The sequence below is a fragment of the Malaclemys terrapin genome, chromosome 3, assembly GCF_027887155.1.
Source record: "Malaclemys terrapin pileata isolate rMalTer1 chromosome 3, rMalTer1.hap1, whole genome shotgun sequence".
In the NCBI taxonomy this organism is placed as follows: Eukaryota; Metazoa; Chordata; order Testudines; family Emydidae; genus Malaclemys; species Malaclemys terrapin.
Window position 1 is genome coordinate 109,133,585 of NC_071507.1, and position 17,762 is coordinate 109,151,346.

Here is a 17,762-nt window from a genome sequence, read left to right on the forward strand (position 1 = left end):
ATTCCTGGCCTCCAGCACCCTTCCCTCCCCCCCCCGAGTGCCGACCCCTCCCTTTCCTGACCCCTTCCCCCCCCCGCCCTGCCTCTTACCTCTGCGTCCCGCCCCCACAGCCCTTCCTCCCCTCAGTGACCCGCCTCCGCCCCCCGCCCCATCACCTCGCCGCCCCGAGGGGGAACAAAGCCAGCCCCCTGCTCCCCCTGCTCCCAGCCGGGGCTGGCAGCGCTGGTGCCGCCCGCAGCGGAGGCGGGCTGAGCAGGACTCCCCTCCCCCCCCCCCCAGTGCAGTGCGCGGCGGCGGCTGAGAGGTGCAGGCTGGAGCCCGGCGACTTCTTCGCACCGAGCCTCTCCGTGCCCGAGCGAGCGGCACCCGGGAAGGATGCGCCGCTGGCCGCTGCTCCTGTGGGGGCTGCTGCTCCCCGCCGCCACCGCGGCCGCCGGGCGCTACCCGCACAGCGCCGTGCTGGACGGGGCGGCCGGATACCGGCTCCTGTGGGGCCACCAGGGCAGCAGCATCTCCTTTCGCCTGGAGGTGCGCACCCAGGGCTACGTGGGCTTCGGGCTCTCCTCCACCGGGGCCATGGCGTCCGCGGACATCGTGGTGGGAGGCGTGGCCAGGGGCAAGCCGTATCTGCAGGTAAGAACCGCGCCGCCCCTAGCACCTGGCCGACGACCCCCACTCCAGCCAGGCTACGAGCTGCACCGCCCGAGGCAGCGGGAGAGGACGGAGCGCTGGGGACCAAGTCCCGCTCTGCCCTTGCGTGTGCCCGCTCTAGTTCTCTCGTCTCTGCGTCTCTCTTCCCTCCGCACACCCTGCTTGCCTTGCTGTGCCCTGCCTTGCTCTGCGAGCCTCTGCCCTTCCCTTCGCTGAGTTCTCTTCCCGCTCGGTCTTTCCCTGCCCTTTCCAGCCTTTCCTTTCGCTAGAACTTTTCTTTCTGTCTTGTGTATGTGACCCTTCTTCTGTCCCTCTGCCCACTTTTCCTTTATTAAAGCTGTCACGGTGCTCCCCCTCCCCCCAGGACCAAGAATAGATAACCCCTTTCTCTCCCCCTTCCCCGCTTTCTCCGCGTTGCGTTTCGGGACTGAGCTCTGTGCCCGGAGAAGTGAAGTGCAAAAGCGGAGCCTCTTCCAGCGGGATGCGCCTTCCTTGGCACACTGCTGCCCATGAACAGTTAACTACGCTTCCCGCGGGTGGCGCAGGCTTCGTGTATTATAATCTTCCTGCCCTTGGAGTTTCTCCTTTCTAGGCAATCTAGGGGACCCTACCGACATTATCATCGCCTTATAATCGGGATGTAACTTCCCCAACTTTTAGCCCCAGATCCAGCCTCATCAACTGGAGCATAAACTGTCTCTGCCCATCTCTGTTCAAGCCATTATGTACTGGAAGCAGACAGTAATAGTTTGACCTTGTTCTCAAAAGGGGGTTCAACAGCAACAACTTTATGTTATGTGAGTACAGTATTTGTACTTGCAAAATGTACCTCCTGGTAAGACAAGCTCCCAGGATGGTTTCAGTGAAACTCTCCAGGCCACTTGTTTTAATATAAGCCTGGCGGAAACATTTGCTAGGTAATGCTAAGAAGCCTGGCTTTGAAACAGGAGTCCAGAACCACATCCCCCTAACTTAATTGGTGTTATAGAAGTGTATAAAAAATTATTAGAAATTGATCAGATGCCCGTTTTGCCATGGGAACAGCAATCCATTCATAACAGTGTATATCTGAAGGAACTATTTTGAACCCAATGAAGTTAGATGATGTAAAATTGGTGTGAGAGGAGAATCAAGCCTGGTATCTACAAATGATGAACCAGATTCTGCCACTCTTACTTGCCTTGAATAGTAATTTTTCTCCCAGTAACTCCACTGATTTTAAAGGGGCTACTCATGGAGTAAAGTAGTAGCCAAAGCAAATAGGGGTGGAAAAAATCAAGCCCTATAATATACTCCTGAGGGCATCCTGTGCCAAAAAAATTTAAAATGCTGTGCACAATATTTTAAATTTCTGCACATTTTGTTTATCACATAAATGTGGAGGCTCCAGCAAGGCATTGGGGAAATACAGGCCACTGGCTGCACAGAGGTGGGAGAACACTGTGCAGTTCCCCTCCTCCCCCCGGGCATGGACTCAGCGGTGAGGCTGCACCCAACCCTGACACACTGCAAGGACTGGGCCTGCCCCAGAAATATCCAAAGGCCCTGCCCCTCTCTGCCAGGTGCACCTGATGTGGGCAGGCAGGCTCAGCAAGGCAGGATCCAAGTGTGGAGGGGCTTAGTGTGGGGGGATCCAGGTGTGGGTTGAGAGGGTTCTGTGTGGAGCAATCTGGACTCTGCAGGGGGGTCCAGGTGAAGGTGGTTGGGGCTCAGCAGGGGAAGGGGTCTGGGTGTGGGGGGGACCAGATGCTGGGGTAGTGGGACTCAGTGGGGTGGGGATCCAGGTGGAACTGGTTGGGGCTCAGTGGGGTGAGGATCCGGGTGCGGGTGGCTCATCTGGGTGGTCCAGGTGCAGGGGGAGTGGGGCTCCTCGGGGGGGGGGTTCTGAGTGTGTGTGGGGGGGTGAGGTTCAGTGGGCGGGTCTGAGTATGAGGGGGTCTGGATGCACGGGGGTTGGGCGATGGGGAAGCAGATCTCTGTGCAGCTGAGGAGCGATGGGTGCAGGAAGCAGTGGGGGAGGGGGAAGTTTGCAGAGCTTCCTGCAGCTGGGGAAGAAATCTGGGGATGAGTCTGATCCAGTGCTGGATATCGTGCAGGGGAAGAAGAAATCCCATCCTCCCCAGCCCAGAGTAGCAGCTGAGCCCGGCACAGGCTAGGAACCACCAGCCAGGTCTTCCGCAGTCTTGCCTCCTGCCCCACAGTCTTGCCTCCTGCCCCACAGTCTTGCCTCCTGCCCCACAGTGCTTTGTCTCTCTGCCGGCTGCCCTGTGCACCCAAAACATACTGCTGGGGAGGGTCACATGACCACTCTTGTGACTTCCCTTTGTTTCCCTGTCAGAAAGTCATTTTCTGCGGGGAAGCAAAAAATCTACAGGGGACATAAATTCTGCTCATGTGCAGTGGTTCCCCCAGGAGTAATAATTGTAGCCTTTCTTTTCTCCTCCAGGATTTACTAGAAGTATTTGATCATTGAAACGACTTCATACAAATTGGAGGTGCTTTTATTTTAAGCATATGGCATCTCTAAAATTTCAGCAGTAGAAACTAAATTCTAAAATGTCTCTGTTGCATCAACTCAATAATCAAATAATCAATAATCAGATTTTCTAAAATAAACTAGTTTTTTTAATACTAGTAACATGTTTAACATTTGGAATACTTTGTTATTTTACTGCATGAAGTACAGGCATATATTAACTGATAATTTCAGGTAAAAAGGGATTTTCTTTGATCTTTCAAACTGAAGATAGATTTACAGAAAATCTGTCTTTGAATAAAACACAAAACCAAAAGAGACCAGTTTAGTTATCTGGAAATGTATGTCCTAGATTCATAGAGTTTAAAACCAGAAGGGACCACTGGATCATCAAGACAGACCTGTATAACTCAGGCCATTGAATTTCATTCAGTTGCCCCGAATTGAACTTGTGTTTGACTAAAGTATATCTTCCAGAAAGGCATCCAGTCTTGATTTCAAGACCACTTCCCTTTGTAGTCTGTTCCAATGGTTAATAATCCTCCCTGTTAAAAATGTGTGCTTTATTTTTACTTTGAATTTGTCAGGCTTCAGTTTTCAGTCAGTGGTTCTTGTTATATCTTTCCTTAGTAGATTAAAGAGCCTTTTAGTACCAGGTATTTTCTCCCCAGGAAGGTGTTTATATACTGTTATCAAGTCATTGCTCAATCTTCTTTCTGATAGGCTAAACAGATCAAGCTCTTCAAGTCTTTAACTGTAAGGCATTTTCTCCAGTTTTGAAATAATTTATGTGGCTCTTTTCTACACCCTTTCTAATTTTTCAACATCCATTTTAAAATGTAGACACCAGAACTCTATGCAGTATTCCAGTAACCTTTAAAGATTGTGTTCACTGTCATGCACAATAAATTACAACTGAGATGAAAAAGTGATATTAGCAACTTCCTACTATTTTTCGGAACTGCACATTTTATTCATAAACCTATGCTATGCCAAGTGGAATGACTTATTTTGTTGCAGTATGAAATAGAGTCTTGCTGAAATGCCAGTATCTATTCAGCTTGCTGACAGCATCTCTTTTTCTCCATCATCCTTTCCCCAGTGCTGCATCCTAAAACCTTTCTGTAAAATGGGGCAGAGTCTTATATAAGAACAGCCATACTGGGTCAGACCAAAGGTCCATTTAGCCCAGTATCCTGTCTTCCGACAGTGGCCAATGCTAGGTGCTTTACAAGGAATTAACAGAATAGGGCAATTATTGCGTGATCCATTCCATGTTGCCCAGCACCAGGATCCAACTGTTGGAGGCTTTGGGGCACCCAGGGCATAGGATTGCATCCCTGGCTAATAGCCATTAATGAACTTAAACACACAAGGACAACAAAGACAGACACAAACACAGATACCTTCTCCTCCAATGAGAACTCCCTCTCAAACTCCGCTGTTAGCCGCCCTGTTTGCTGCCTCCGGTGCCGCGCTGGTGAGACCTCATTTGGAGTACTGTGTGCAGTTCTGGTCTCCCATGTTTAAAAAAGATGAACTCAAACTGGAACGGGTGCAGAGAAGGGCGACTAGGATGATCAGAGGAATGGAAAACCTGTCGTATGAAAAGAGATTAGAGGAGCTTGGGTTGTTTAGTCTGACAAAGCGAAGGCTGAGGGGGGATATGATTGCTATCTTTAAATATATCAGAGGGATAAATACAAGGGAGGGAGAGGAATTATTCCAGCTTAGTACTAATGTGGACACGAGAACGAATGGATATAAACTGGCCGTGGGGAAGTTTAGGCTTGAAATTAGACGAAGGTTTCTGACCGTCAGAGGGGTGAAATATTGGAACGGCCTTCCGAGGGAAACGGTGGGGGCGACGGACCTGTCTGGTTTTAAGATTAAGTTAGATAAGTTTATGGAGGGAATGGTTTAATGGTAAAACATAGTAGCCAAGGAAAACCAAGCAATGGTACGTAAATAGCATAATGGCCAACAAGGGTCAGGCTAGAGACTCTTGCCTACATGCTCGGGGTATTACTGATCGCCATCTTTGGGGTCGGGAAGGAATTTTCCTCCAGGGTAGATTGGCTGAGCCTCTGGAGGTTTTTCGCCTTCCTCCGCAGCATGGGGCAGGGATCACTAGCAGGAGGGTCTCTGCCGATTGAAGTCACTAAAACACAGGATTGGGGACTTCAATGGCAGAGTCCAGGGAAGGGTCTTGTGGCCTGCAGCATGCAGGGGGTCAGACCAGATGATCATAATGGTCCCTTCTGACCTTAAAGTCTATGAGTCTATGAATTTATCTAATTCTTTTTTTCAATCCACTTATGGTTTTGGCCTTCACAACAACCCCTGGCAATGAGTTCTTCAGGTTGACTGTCTTTTGTGTGAAGAAGCACTTCCTTATGATTGTTTAAAACTTGCTGCCTATTAATTTCATTGGGTGACTCTGGTTCTTGTGTTCTGTGAAGGGGTAAATAGCACTTCCTTATTCACTTTCTCCACCCCATTCATGATTTTATAAACCTCTATTAGATCCTCCCTGAGTCGTTTCTTTTTGAAGCTGAACAGACCCAGTCTAAATCTTTCCTCATATGGAAACTGGTCCATCCCCCTAATCATTTTTGTTGCCCTTTTCTGTACTTTTTTCCAATTCTAATATATATATATATATATATATATATATATATATATATATATATATATATATTTAGGTGAGGCAACCAGAACCGCATGTAGTATTCAAGGTGTGGGCATACCATAAATTTACATATTAGTATTATTATGATATTGTCTGTCTTATTATCTGTACATTTCCTAACAGTCTGTTAGATTTTTTGACTGCTCAGGCACATTGAGTGGATGTTACCAAAGAACTACCCTGATGACTCCAAGATCTCTTTCTTGAGTGATAACACCTAATTTAGTTCCCATCATTTTGTATTGTGATGGGGCAAGGCCAGATGGCTATAGTAAAGTAATGGGAGACAGATATATTAGCCACAGGCTAAACAAATCTCTGTTACCAGGATAAGCAAATGTCAGCTACTCTATGTCAATTAAGACACCTGGGACCAATTAAGATCTTTCCAGAAGGCAGGGAGGGCAGCTAGGTTGATTGGGACACTTGAAGCCAATCAGGGGCTGGCTGAAACTAGTTAAAAGCCTCTGAGTTAAGCAGGTGGGCATGCATGTTAGGAGCTGTAGGAGGAAGTCGTGCTGTTGGAGAGACTGAGCAGTACAAACCATATCAGGCACAAGGAAGGCGGCCCTGAGGTAAGGGTGAAGTGGATCTTGAGGAAGTGGGGGCTGCTGTGTGGAAATGGCCCAGGGAATTGTACACATCCTATTTCTAAAAGGTCAGCTACCATAGCTGATACTATTAGGGTCCCTGGGCTGGAGCCTGGAGTAGAGGGTGGGCCCGGGCTCCCCCCTTTGCCCCCTTTTAATCACTGAGACTGGGAGACAACAGAGACTGTGCAAGGGAGGGTAGCTTCTCCTCACCTCCCTTGCTGGCTTATGATGAAAATGGCTCAGTGGGCTGTGACCCTTGCCTCTAGAGAGAGAAGGGCTACGTGGAGGGTCACAGTGAGCCTCTGAGGCTAGCGAAATCTGCCAGGAAATGTGGGACCCACGGAGACAAGGCCAGAGCTTTGTCACAGGATGTATAGTGAGGATTATGTTTTCCAATGTGCATTACTTAGCATGTATCAACACCAAATTTCATCTACAATTTTCTTGCCCAGTCACTCTGTTTTGTGTGGCTCTTCACAGTCAGCACTGAACTTAACTACCTTGAGTAATTTTGCATCATCTTCAGACTTTGTCACTTCACTGTTTACCTCCTTTTCCATATCATTTATGAATATGTTGAACAGCACTGGTACCAGTTCAGATAATTTTGGGGTGCCTGCTATTCACCTCTTTCCAATGTGAAAACTGGACATTTTTTCCTACCCTTTGTTTCTTATCTTTTAACTAATTATTGATCCATGAGAGGACTTTCCCTCTAATCCCAGGACAGCTTACTTTGCTTAAGAGCCTTTGGTGAGGGACCTGGTCAAAGGCTGTCTGAAAGTCTGAGTACACTATATTCCCTGGATCATCCTTGTCCACATGCTTGTTGACTCTCTCAAAGAATTCTAATAGATTGATGAGGCATGATTTCCCGTTACAAAAGCCATGTTGACTCTTCCCCAACATATTGGGGTCATCTCTGTGTCTGATAATTCCGTTCTTTACAACAGTTTCAACCAATTTGCCTGACACTGACGTTAGGCTTACCAGCCTGTAATTGCCAGGATCACCTCTGGAGCTTTTTAAAAAAATGACGTTTCATTAGCTGTCCTCCAGTCCTTTGGTAAAGAGCCTGATTTAAGCAATGGGTTATATACCACAGTTAGTAGTGCTGCAATTTCATATTTGAGTTCCTTCAGAACTTTTGAGTGAATACCATCTGGTCCTGGTGATTTATTACTGGTTTATTTATCAATTTGTTCCAAAATCTCCTCCACTGACATCTCAATTTAGGACAGTTCCTCAAATTCAAAGTGGGCACTCAGAATCACTGGTCCCTTGTGACAGTTTTGGCGCTTATCTTTTTTTTCCTTAACCCTCTTTGCCTTCCCTTCTATTTTTAAAGAAAGTGTTACAGGAAGAGAGAGGTCATTGTTTGAGAACAGACATTATAAGCATAGCAAAACTACTTCAGTCAATAATTGTAAAACCAGGTTCTGTTTATTACCCTGTGAAAGATCAGTTCATTGGGGTGGAAGAAGACTGCAGAGGGTTTCCAGAGAGCAGAAAAAAATCTTTTGCCTGGCATACACTGTTCATCCCTACATTTGTACTCCACAGTCACCACCCCACCACCAGGAAGCATTTTCCTTAAATTATACATATATTTTAAAATAGCATTTCAAATCCTGGCTATTCAACATAGATTTTACTTTGTATATTTTTAAATGTCGCTTGGACTTTGATGTTACAACTTTTGTTTCACCTTAGCCTTAATGCAACAGAAGGGATTTCTGGTGGGGTAGCGCTAAAAGGACTTGAAAGACAAGTCTGTTAACTCTCTCCAAGTACTGTAGATCAATCAGGCTGAAGAGTATAATTATATCATAGAAGGCAACATGATTTTAAAAAGTGTGGCTAAGTGATTTGAATGATGGGGCAATAATACATTAGTGGCCAAGCATTTCAGGAGTTCAGCTATTGGAGTGGCAGCCTAGTAAACAATTTTGGGAGGGTGCAGAGAACAAGTCCTATGGCATAGTCACTTTAGAATACTCAATAGTATACTTGTATGAGGGGGTGGAAAACTAGAGAGGGGGGAGAGAGAGACAGATAAAACAGGAGAAGAGGCGGGGAACTGTGGTTATCAGTAAGAATACTACAGCCAAGTATTCTGCCATGTTGCAGAGAGCATTGCAATGGCATAGCTGCAGATTGCACAGGACTACAATGAACATGCTTTTTTTAAAAAAACAGCAAACCGTGAAACAAAGTAATGGTGCCTGATATAGGAGGGCTGGGAGCTCCTTATGATTCCATTAGAGAAACTGTTGAACAGCTCATGCGTGTAAAAATGTTACCCCTGTAATATTGCCAAGTTCACTTTCAACCTGGATTAAATGCCATGAAAGTGCTTGGGGCAGCCTTAACTTTTGCATCTAGCTATTTTTAAATAAAATGCCTCTCTCATTTGTGCTCATGAATTGACACAGCATGTATTTTTATGCTAAATCCAAGCCTTCTCCTTCGGTCTCCACCCCTGTCTGGAACTGTGCATCCTGACCCACAGCACGTAGCAGTTTAGAGACCCATTTTGAGTAATCCTCCTTGATGAATGCCTATTTTATGCAAGTTATACAAGAGGGTTGCATTGTAAGATTCATCTGTTGAACTTACACAAAAATAGTCCTTACTTAGGGTGTAAATCATTAGTGAATAGGGGCTGTGTGTCACTAAAGTACTTCATTATTCATTACAGACTTGCTTGTTAACTCTCGCCCAAACTAAAGAATATCGGTTATCAAATGTATCCCATAGAGTTAGCTTATTTGCTTATAGGAAAGTGCTTGGAATGGATTTTAAAAGACATAAAACAGTGAGCATTCTCTGTGCTTGGCGATATACTGCTTTTAAGTGCACTCATGCCAAAAGCAACAAAAAAGTGTTTAGAAAACAAGTTGAAAGGCAGCAAAAGAGGAGATGCAAAATGTGTACCACCCTGACATATTTCAGTTGGTGCTTTGTTGGAGGTATCTCTTGCACTCTGGAAAAATCTCCAGATGACTATTAAGCCCCTCTTAGCTTGAGTTTGGGACATAAGGTAACACTGCAGCATAATTAGCCAGACCAAAAAATAATTTGAAGAGCAATTAACAAAAGACACAAAATCCAACAGAAAAAAAAAATACATCCGAAACATGAAGCCTACCAAACAATCAGTGGGCCCATTGGATGATCGAGGTGCTAAAGGAGGACTCAAGAAAGATTAGGCCATGGTTGAAAAGCTACATGAATTCTTTGCATCAGTCTTCACTGCAGAGGATGAGGGAGATTCCCACACCTGAGCCATTCTTTTTAGGTGACAAATCTGAGGACCTGTCCCAGGTTGATGTGTCAATAGTGGAGGTTTTGGAACAAATTGATAAATTAAAGAGTAGTAAATCACCAGGACCAGACAATATTCACCCAGGAGTTCTGAAGGAACTCAAATATAAAATTGCAGCACTACTAACTGTGGTATGTAATCAATCATTTAAATCAGCTTCTGTACCAGATGAATAGGGGACAGCTAATGTGCCACCATTTTTTTTAAAAAAAGGGTCCAGAGGCAATCCTGGCCTGTAAGCCTAACTTCAGGACCAGGAAAATTTTTGAAAGAACAGGATTATCAGACACAGAGATGAACACAATTTGTTGGGGAAGAGTCAACATGGCTTTTGTAAAGGGAAATCATGCCTCACCAATCTACTAGAATTCTTTGAGGGGGTCAACAAACATGTGGGCAAGGGTGATCCAGTGGATATAGTGTATTGGACTTTCAGAAAGCCTTTGACAAGGTCCCATACCAAAGGCTCTTAAGTAAAGTAAGCAGTGATGGATTAAGGGATCAGTAACTGATTCAGACAGGAAACAAATGGTAGGAATAAATGGTCAGTTTTCAGAATGGCAAGAGTTAAATAGAGGTGTTCCTCAGGGATCTGTACTGGGACCAGTGCTGTTCAACATATTCACAAATCTGGAAAAGGGATAAACCGTGAAGTGGCAAAATTTGCAGACAATAGAAAATTACTCAGGATAGTTAAATCTGAAGCAGACTGCAAGGATTTACAAAGGGATCTCATAAAACGGGGTGACTGGGCAAGAAAATGACAATTGAAATTCAAAGTTGATATATGCAAAGTAATGAACATTGGAAAACATAATCCCAACTATACACACAAAATTACGGGGGCTAATTTAGCTGTTACTTCTCAGGAAAGGGATCTTGGAATAATTGTGAATAGTTCTCAGAAAACATCTGCTCAATGTGCAGCAGCAGTTAAAAAAGCTAATAGAATGTTAGGAACAAGATAGATAATAAGACAGTAGATATCATAATGTCACTATATGAATCCACTGCATGCCCACATCTTGAATACTGCATGCAGATCTGATTGCCCCATCTCAAAGAAGATATATTGGAATTGCAAAAGGTACAGAGTGGGGCAAAAAAATGATTAGTGGTATGGAACAGCTTCCATACAAGAACAGATTAAAAAGACTTGGACTTTTCAGCTTGGAAAAGAGACAACTGAGGGGCAGGGGATATGACAGAGGTCTATAAAATCAGGAATACGTGGAGAAAGTGAATAATGAAGTGTTTTTTACTCCTTTAAGAACCAGCGGTCACCCAATGAAATTAATAGGCATCAGCTTTAAAACAAAGAAAAAAAAGTACTACTTCACACAACACACAGTCAACCTGTGGGACTCATTGCCAGGGATGTTGTGATGGCCAAAACTATAAGTGGATTAAAAAAAAGAACTAGGTAAATTCATGGAGGATGCATCCATCAATGGCTATTAAGCAAGATGGTCAGGGATGCAACCCCATTCTCTTGGTGTCCCTATTCTCTGACTGCCAGAAGCTGGGAGAGGATGACAGGACTACTAAACAGATATTATTATTGGTAGCTGCTTTTGGTTTCAATGGATAACTTGTTCTTAGCAAATTTCACGTTGGATTATTCTCCTAGGGGTAACTATATTAACCTGGCTTGCTTAGAAATGAATCAAGAGACTCAATCATTGTAGCTCCTTCAAACTACTACAGAATAGATGCCTTAGTTTAGGGGCCTTTTTAGAACTCAAATGCTGAACACTTCATTCTCTTGATAACTGCCATGTTCTGTTCATTCACTCTGAAGCACCTGGCATTGGCTACTGTTGGAAAACATGAGACTAAACTAGATAGACCATTGGTCTGACCCAGGATGGTGGTTCTTATGTTCTTATCTCACTGGCTGGATGCTACTAGATTTCCTTCCCAGAACTACATGCGTCCAGCTGCTCCTTCCCGGCGGGAGGGAGAGTAGGCGCGGGGGACGCGCGCCGCATGTGGCCGGGGCGGCGGGATGCGCGTCCCGCCGGGAAGGAGCCGCAGCTGCGAGCGGGCGGAAGAGGCGCGGGGCTCCCTGGCAGCAGCGGGGATTCGGCCCCTGCCGCCCACCCGGCTCCTGCCCGCTCTGCGCTGCCCCCGCCCGGATCCACCGCGTGCCGCATATGCCCGTGGTGGGCTGGGGGGCGGGAGGCTCCGCGGGGAGGGCAGCACGTGGGGCCGGGGCCTGCTAATGCCCCCGGCCCCTTTTAAACGCCTTTTTTTTTTTTTTTTTCTCCGCCCCTGCCTTCCCCCTCCCCCCCGTCCTGATATTTTGGACTGCTGATCTGCTCACCCTAGCCGCAGCTTCAGCCTTGGGGCTGCTGCTTGGGGCTGATCTGGGGCTGACAGCTGCTTCAGTCCTTCCACTGTGGAAGAAGTCCCAGAGGTCCCGGAAAGTCACAGAATCAGTGACCTCCATATCTGCCATGATCAAATCATATCCTTATTTATAGTACTTTTGTTGTCTTTATGAAACAAGGAGAAGATGAGATTTTTCTTACAGTTCTTCATTAACCCATACAGTTTCATATATAGGACACAATGTGAACAAAAACACTTAAGTGGAAACACAAGAAATATAGTTATGATATGATATCACATGTATAATATAATTTAGTTATCTAAAATCCTTATTTTTAATGCTATATGGGGGAGATTTTTCCAAAGCACCTAAGGGATTTTGGAGCACAGTTGTCAATGAGACTTGTGCTCCAAAATTCCTTGACAACTGTGCTCCAAAATCCCTTAGGTGCTTTTGAAAGTCTTCCTCATAATAATTTCAAGTAATTAAAAACAAAATAACATCTACCTTATAAATCTGGATCCAGAATGAGGGATGTTCCTAATGATAAGGAACAGCTGAGAGGTATGAATAAATCTCCAACATTAAGTCCACCTGAAAGATAGACACTTCAGATGCCATTTGACTAGCATTTACTTCATCTGAAGACTAAAGAATCCTAGGTTGTCGTGCACCCCCACTCAGTGAAGTTTTTTCCCCTAAAGCATATTGTCACATGCTTTGTGTAGTCTAGTTTTTTTTAATGACAGTCCTGCATCTAGCTCTATAACTTACGGTTGAACAAGATCAGATCTTTTAGACAGATAGCTAATCATGATGTAAAGACTCCAGGTGGTGGAGAATTTACCAGGTACCTTGGGAACCTGTTCTGTTGGTTATTTATCCTCAAAGTTAAAAAAACTGTCTTATTTCAACTTCCAGACACTGGATCTTATTATGCCTTTATATGCTAAATCAAAGAGCCCTCCAGTATCCAGTATCTTCTCTTTGTGTAGGTAATACCCTTAGATATTTTGATTATGTCTACACTACTAAATTAGGTCGATTTTATAGAAGTCGATCTTTAGAAATTGATTTTATACAGTCAATTGTGTTTGTCCCCACTAAGCGCATTAAGGTGGCGGAGTGCCTCCTCAGTACCATGGCTAGCATTGACTTACAGAGTGGTGCACTGTGGGCAGCTATCCCACAGTTCCCTCAGTCTCCACTGCCAATTGGAATTATGGGTTAAGCTCCCAATGCCTGATGGGGCAAAAACATTGTCGCGGGTGGTTTTGGTTACATGTAGTCAGTCTCCCCTCCCTTGCTCCCTCCCTCTGTGAAAGCAACTGCAGACAATCATTTTGCGCCTTTTTTCCTGGTTTACCCGTGCAGACACCATAGCGCGGCAAACATGGAGCCCACTCAGCTCACTGCTGCTGTTTTGAGCATTTTAAACACCTCGCGCATTATACTGCAGTATGTGCAGAACCTGGCTAAGGGACGGCAACATGAGGATGATTGTGAGGAGGACATGGACACAGACGTTCCTAAAAGCACAGGATGTGGCAATTGGGACATCATGGCAGCATTGAGGCTGGTTGATACAGTGGAATGCCGATTCTGGGCCCGGCAAACAAGCACAGACTGGTGGGACTGCATAGTGTTGCACATATGGGATGATTCCCAGTGGCTGTGAAACTTTCGCATGCATAAGGCCATTTTCCTGGAACTCTGTAAGTTGCTTTCCCCTGCCCTGAAGCGCAGGAATACCAAGATGAGAGCTGCCCTGACAGTTGAGAAGTGAGTGGCAATAGCCCTGTGGAAGCTTGTAATGCCTGACTGCTACCCGTCAGTCGGGAATCAATTTGGAGTGGGCAAATCTACTGTTGGGACTGCTGTGATTCAAGTAGCTAATGCAATCACTGATGTTCTGCTATCAAGAGTAGTGCCTCTGGGAAATGTGCAGGCCATAGTGGATGGCTTTGCTGCAATGGGTTTCCCTAACTGTGGTGGGGTGATAGACGGAACGCATATCCCTATCTTGGCATCAGCCCACCTTGCCAACCAGTACATAAACCACAAGCAGTACTTTTCAATGGTGCTGCAAGCACTGGTGTATCACAAGGGACGTTTCACCGACCTCAACGTGGGATGGCTGGGAAAGGTGCATGACGCTCGCATCTTTAGGAACTCTAGGCTGTTTGAACAGCTGCAAGAAGGGACTTACTTCCCAGACCAGAAAATTACTGTGGGAGATGTTGAAATACCAATAGTTATCCTTGGAGACCCAGCCTACCCCTTGCTCCCATGGCTCATGAAGCCAGACACAGGCAGCCTGGACAGTAGTAAGGAGCAGTTCAACTATAGGCTGAGCAAGTGCAGAATGGTGGTAGAATGTGCTTTTGGATGTTTAAAAGCTCGCTGGCGCTGTTTGCTGACTAGGTTAGATCTCATCGCAACCAATATTCCCATTGTTATTGCTGCTTGCTGTGTGCTCCATAATATCTGTGACAGTAAGGGGGAGATGTTTATGGTGGGGTGGGAGCTTGAGACAAATCGCCTGGAGGCCGATTTTGAGCAGCCAGACACCAAGGCGATTAGAAGACCACAGCTAGGTGTGCTGCACATCAGAGAGGCTTTGAAAACCAGTTTCATGACTGGCCAGGCTACCATGTGAGAGTTGTGTGTGTTTCTCCTTGATGCAAATCCGCCCCCTTTGTTGATTTTAATTCCCTGTAAGCCAACCACCCTCCCCCCTTCGATCACAGCTGGCAAAGGAAATAAAGTCACTATTGTTTTGAAACCATGCATTCTTTCTTTATTTATTTTTTTAAAAAAGTGAGAACTGACAATGTAGCCTGAGTGCGGTGGAGGGGGGGAGGAGGGGAGGAGAGAAGGACAAGGCCACATTGCTTATTGTAGCCACACTACAAATCAAAACTGTTTGAATGACAGCCTTCTGTGGCTTCGGCCATCCTCTGTGAGGAGTGGCTGGGTGCCCAGAGCCTCTCCCCCTGCATTCTTGGGCATCTGGGTGAGGAGGATATGGAACTTGGGGAGGAGGGTAGGGGGTTATACAGTGGACGCAGCGGCAGTCTTGCTCTTGTTGACTTTCCTGCAACTCCACTAGACGCCTGAGCATGTCCATTTGCTCTCCCATTAGCCTCAGCTTTGCATCCTGCCTCTTCTCATTGCGCTCACTTAATGCTTTCCTGGACTCTGCCACTTAAATGCCTCCATGCATTGAGCTGTACCCTATCAGTGCGGGAGGACTGCATGAGCTCGGAAAACATGTCATCGCGAGTGCATTTTTTTCACCTTCTAATCTGCGATAACTTCAGGGACGGAGATGATAGGGGTAGCATAGAAATATTTTCACCCGATAAAAAGGGAGAGTAACATTTAAGATGATACATTTCTGAGAACAAAAGGGAGATTCTTTCACAGTGAATCAAGCAATTTGCAGCAGATAGCACATGTGCTTTAGGTACAAGGTCACATTTTGCCTTTTATATTGAGCACCTGCTGGTATGGTGACACATCACACACAGCTGGGCAACAGAATTTGGTTTCCAGGCAGCCATAGTAAGCCAAAGGGTACGTGGGGTTGGCTTCTAATGCCTTCATAATATGTGGGAATGGTTTTGAACTGCAGCACTCTCCTTTCCCATAACAAACAATGCTGGTTGGTTTTGCCATTTAAAAGGAGGGGCTGCAGTTTTTGGATGGATGTGCAGCACGCCCCACCCCCTCACCCCACCGCGTGGCTATTCTCTGGGATGATCCCTTTTAGTCAAGTGCAAACAGTTCAGCATGACCGGGGTCCTTTTACTGTTCCCTTACAAAAATTCCCCTATTTCAACCAGGTGACCATGAATGATATCACTCTCCTGAGGCTAACACAGAAAGATATAGACTGAATGTTGCTTGAATGTGACCAAAATCCAGAACCATTCGCTGCCATGCTTTGTGTTGCAATGATTCCAGACTACTTGCTACTGGCTTGATGTGGTAAAGTGTACTACCGTGGAGGACGAAATAAGGCAGCCCTCCCCAGAAACCTTCTGCAAAGGCTTTCAGAATACCTCCAGGAGAGCTTCATGGAGATGTCCTTGGAGGATTCCCGCTCCATCCCCAGACACGTTAACAGACTTTTCCAGTAGTTGTACTGGCCACAAATGCATCCCAAGTCTTCAGGGCAAATCAAACATTAAACACTATTGCTTTAAACTCTGTACTGTAGTTACAAATGTTCACTCACCAGAGCAGCCTTCTCCGCCTTCAGGGTCGGGGATCCTGCCTTGAGAGGGTATTAGCTCCAGGGTGATGAAAAGGTCCTGGCTGCCAGGGAAAACAGATTCACCTCTTCCCTGCTGTACATTCTCCTCCTTCTCCTCTTTCTCTTCCTCATCCACAAAATCCTCCTCCATGTTGCATGAGACTCCCCCTTGCAGGTGTCCATGGACAGTGGTGGGGTAGTTGTAGGGTCCCCCCCCTAGAATGCCATGCAGCTGATCATAGAAGTGGCATGTATGGGGCTCTGACCTGGAGTAACTGTTGCCTCCTTTGTCTTTTGTTAGGCTTGCCTGAATTCCTTAACTTTCATGCGGCACTGCTGTGTGTCCCTGTTGTAGCCTCTGTCCATCATGCCCTGTGCGATTTTGGCATATATATTAGCATTTCTTCTTTTTGATCGGAGTTGTGCCTAAGCCAGCAATCAGATCCAGTGTCTCCCATTTGGTCCATGCTGGAACTCGTTTGCGATTCTGGGGGGACTGCATCGTCACCTATACTGCTGAGCTCGCCACGCTGACCATACAGGAAATGAAATTCAAAATTTCCTGGGGCTTTTCTTGTGTATCTGGCTAGTGCATTGGAGTTGAAAGTGCTGTCAAATTTGACCCAGCAAGGTCAATTTTAGCGCTACTCCCCTTGCCGGGGAGGAGTACAGAAGTTGTTTTTAAGAGCCCTTTAGGTTGATGGAACTGGGTTGGTTGTGTATTATAAAATCGACCGACCTAATGTGGCTAAATTCGACCTAATCCCGTAGTGTAGACCAGGGCTTAGTCTGATGCAAAATTTCATCAACTGCCACAGGGTTCCACAGAAACCAAGGGGTGTGTGCAGAATTTAGGTCCGTCTTGCTGCAGAATATACAGATCCGTGACAGAACTCACCTGGATAAAAGAAATTGGATTTAGAATGAAAATTATTGGCACCTTCCAGTTTGTAGGTTTATTTGACATATAAGAATGGCTTGTTTATATTCTATTTATGTCTGTGTGTGTACACACACACACACACACACACACATATTATAAACAAATCCTTCTAATATGTCAAAAAACCCTAAAAACTGGAAGAAGTGCATGTATCTCTTTCTCTCTCTATCTTAAAAAAAATACATATATTTGGGGGAAAATCCTTCTCTCCTTACTCAAATGACAGTTCTGCTGAAGTAAGTGGGCCACATTCACCTTCGTGTACTTCCACTAACTTAATCAGAGTTATACCAGTAATGAGTGTAGCCTGCTGGGACTGCTCATACGAACATTATTTGGCTTTTGTAGTAGTGAAGCATAGTTTATTTAATCTACTGTTTATATAATCAGCCATAGATAATTAATTCTGAACAAACTGGTTATAGGTGGCAAATGAATTGGCTATTGGACAGTTACTTTGTACACCTCCTGCAGTTGCTTGAT

The 17,762-nt window shown here is 45.6% G+C and overlaps 1 protein-coding gene across 2 annotated transcripts in view; it reads left to right on the forward strand.

Annotated features, from left to right (window-relative positions):
- Positions 1-281: 281 nt before the first annotated feature.
- Positions 282-17,762, forward strand: part of MOXD1 (monooxygenase DBH like 1) — a 92,111-nt gene continuing 74,630 nt past the window's right edge. For both annotated transcript variants that reach the window (XM_054024124.1, XM_054024125.1), the window contains exon 1: positions 282-633. In XM_054024124.1, the coding sequence (XP_053880099.1) occupies positions 376-633 (258 nt within the window). In that variant the 5' untranslated portion in view covers positions 282-375. The remainder of the gene's footprint in view (positions 634-17,762) is intronic.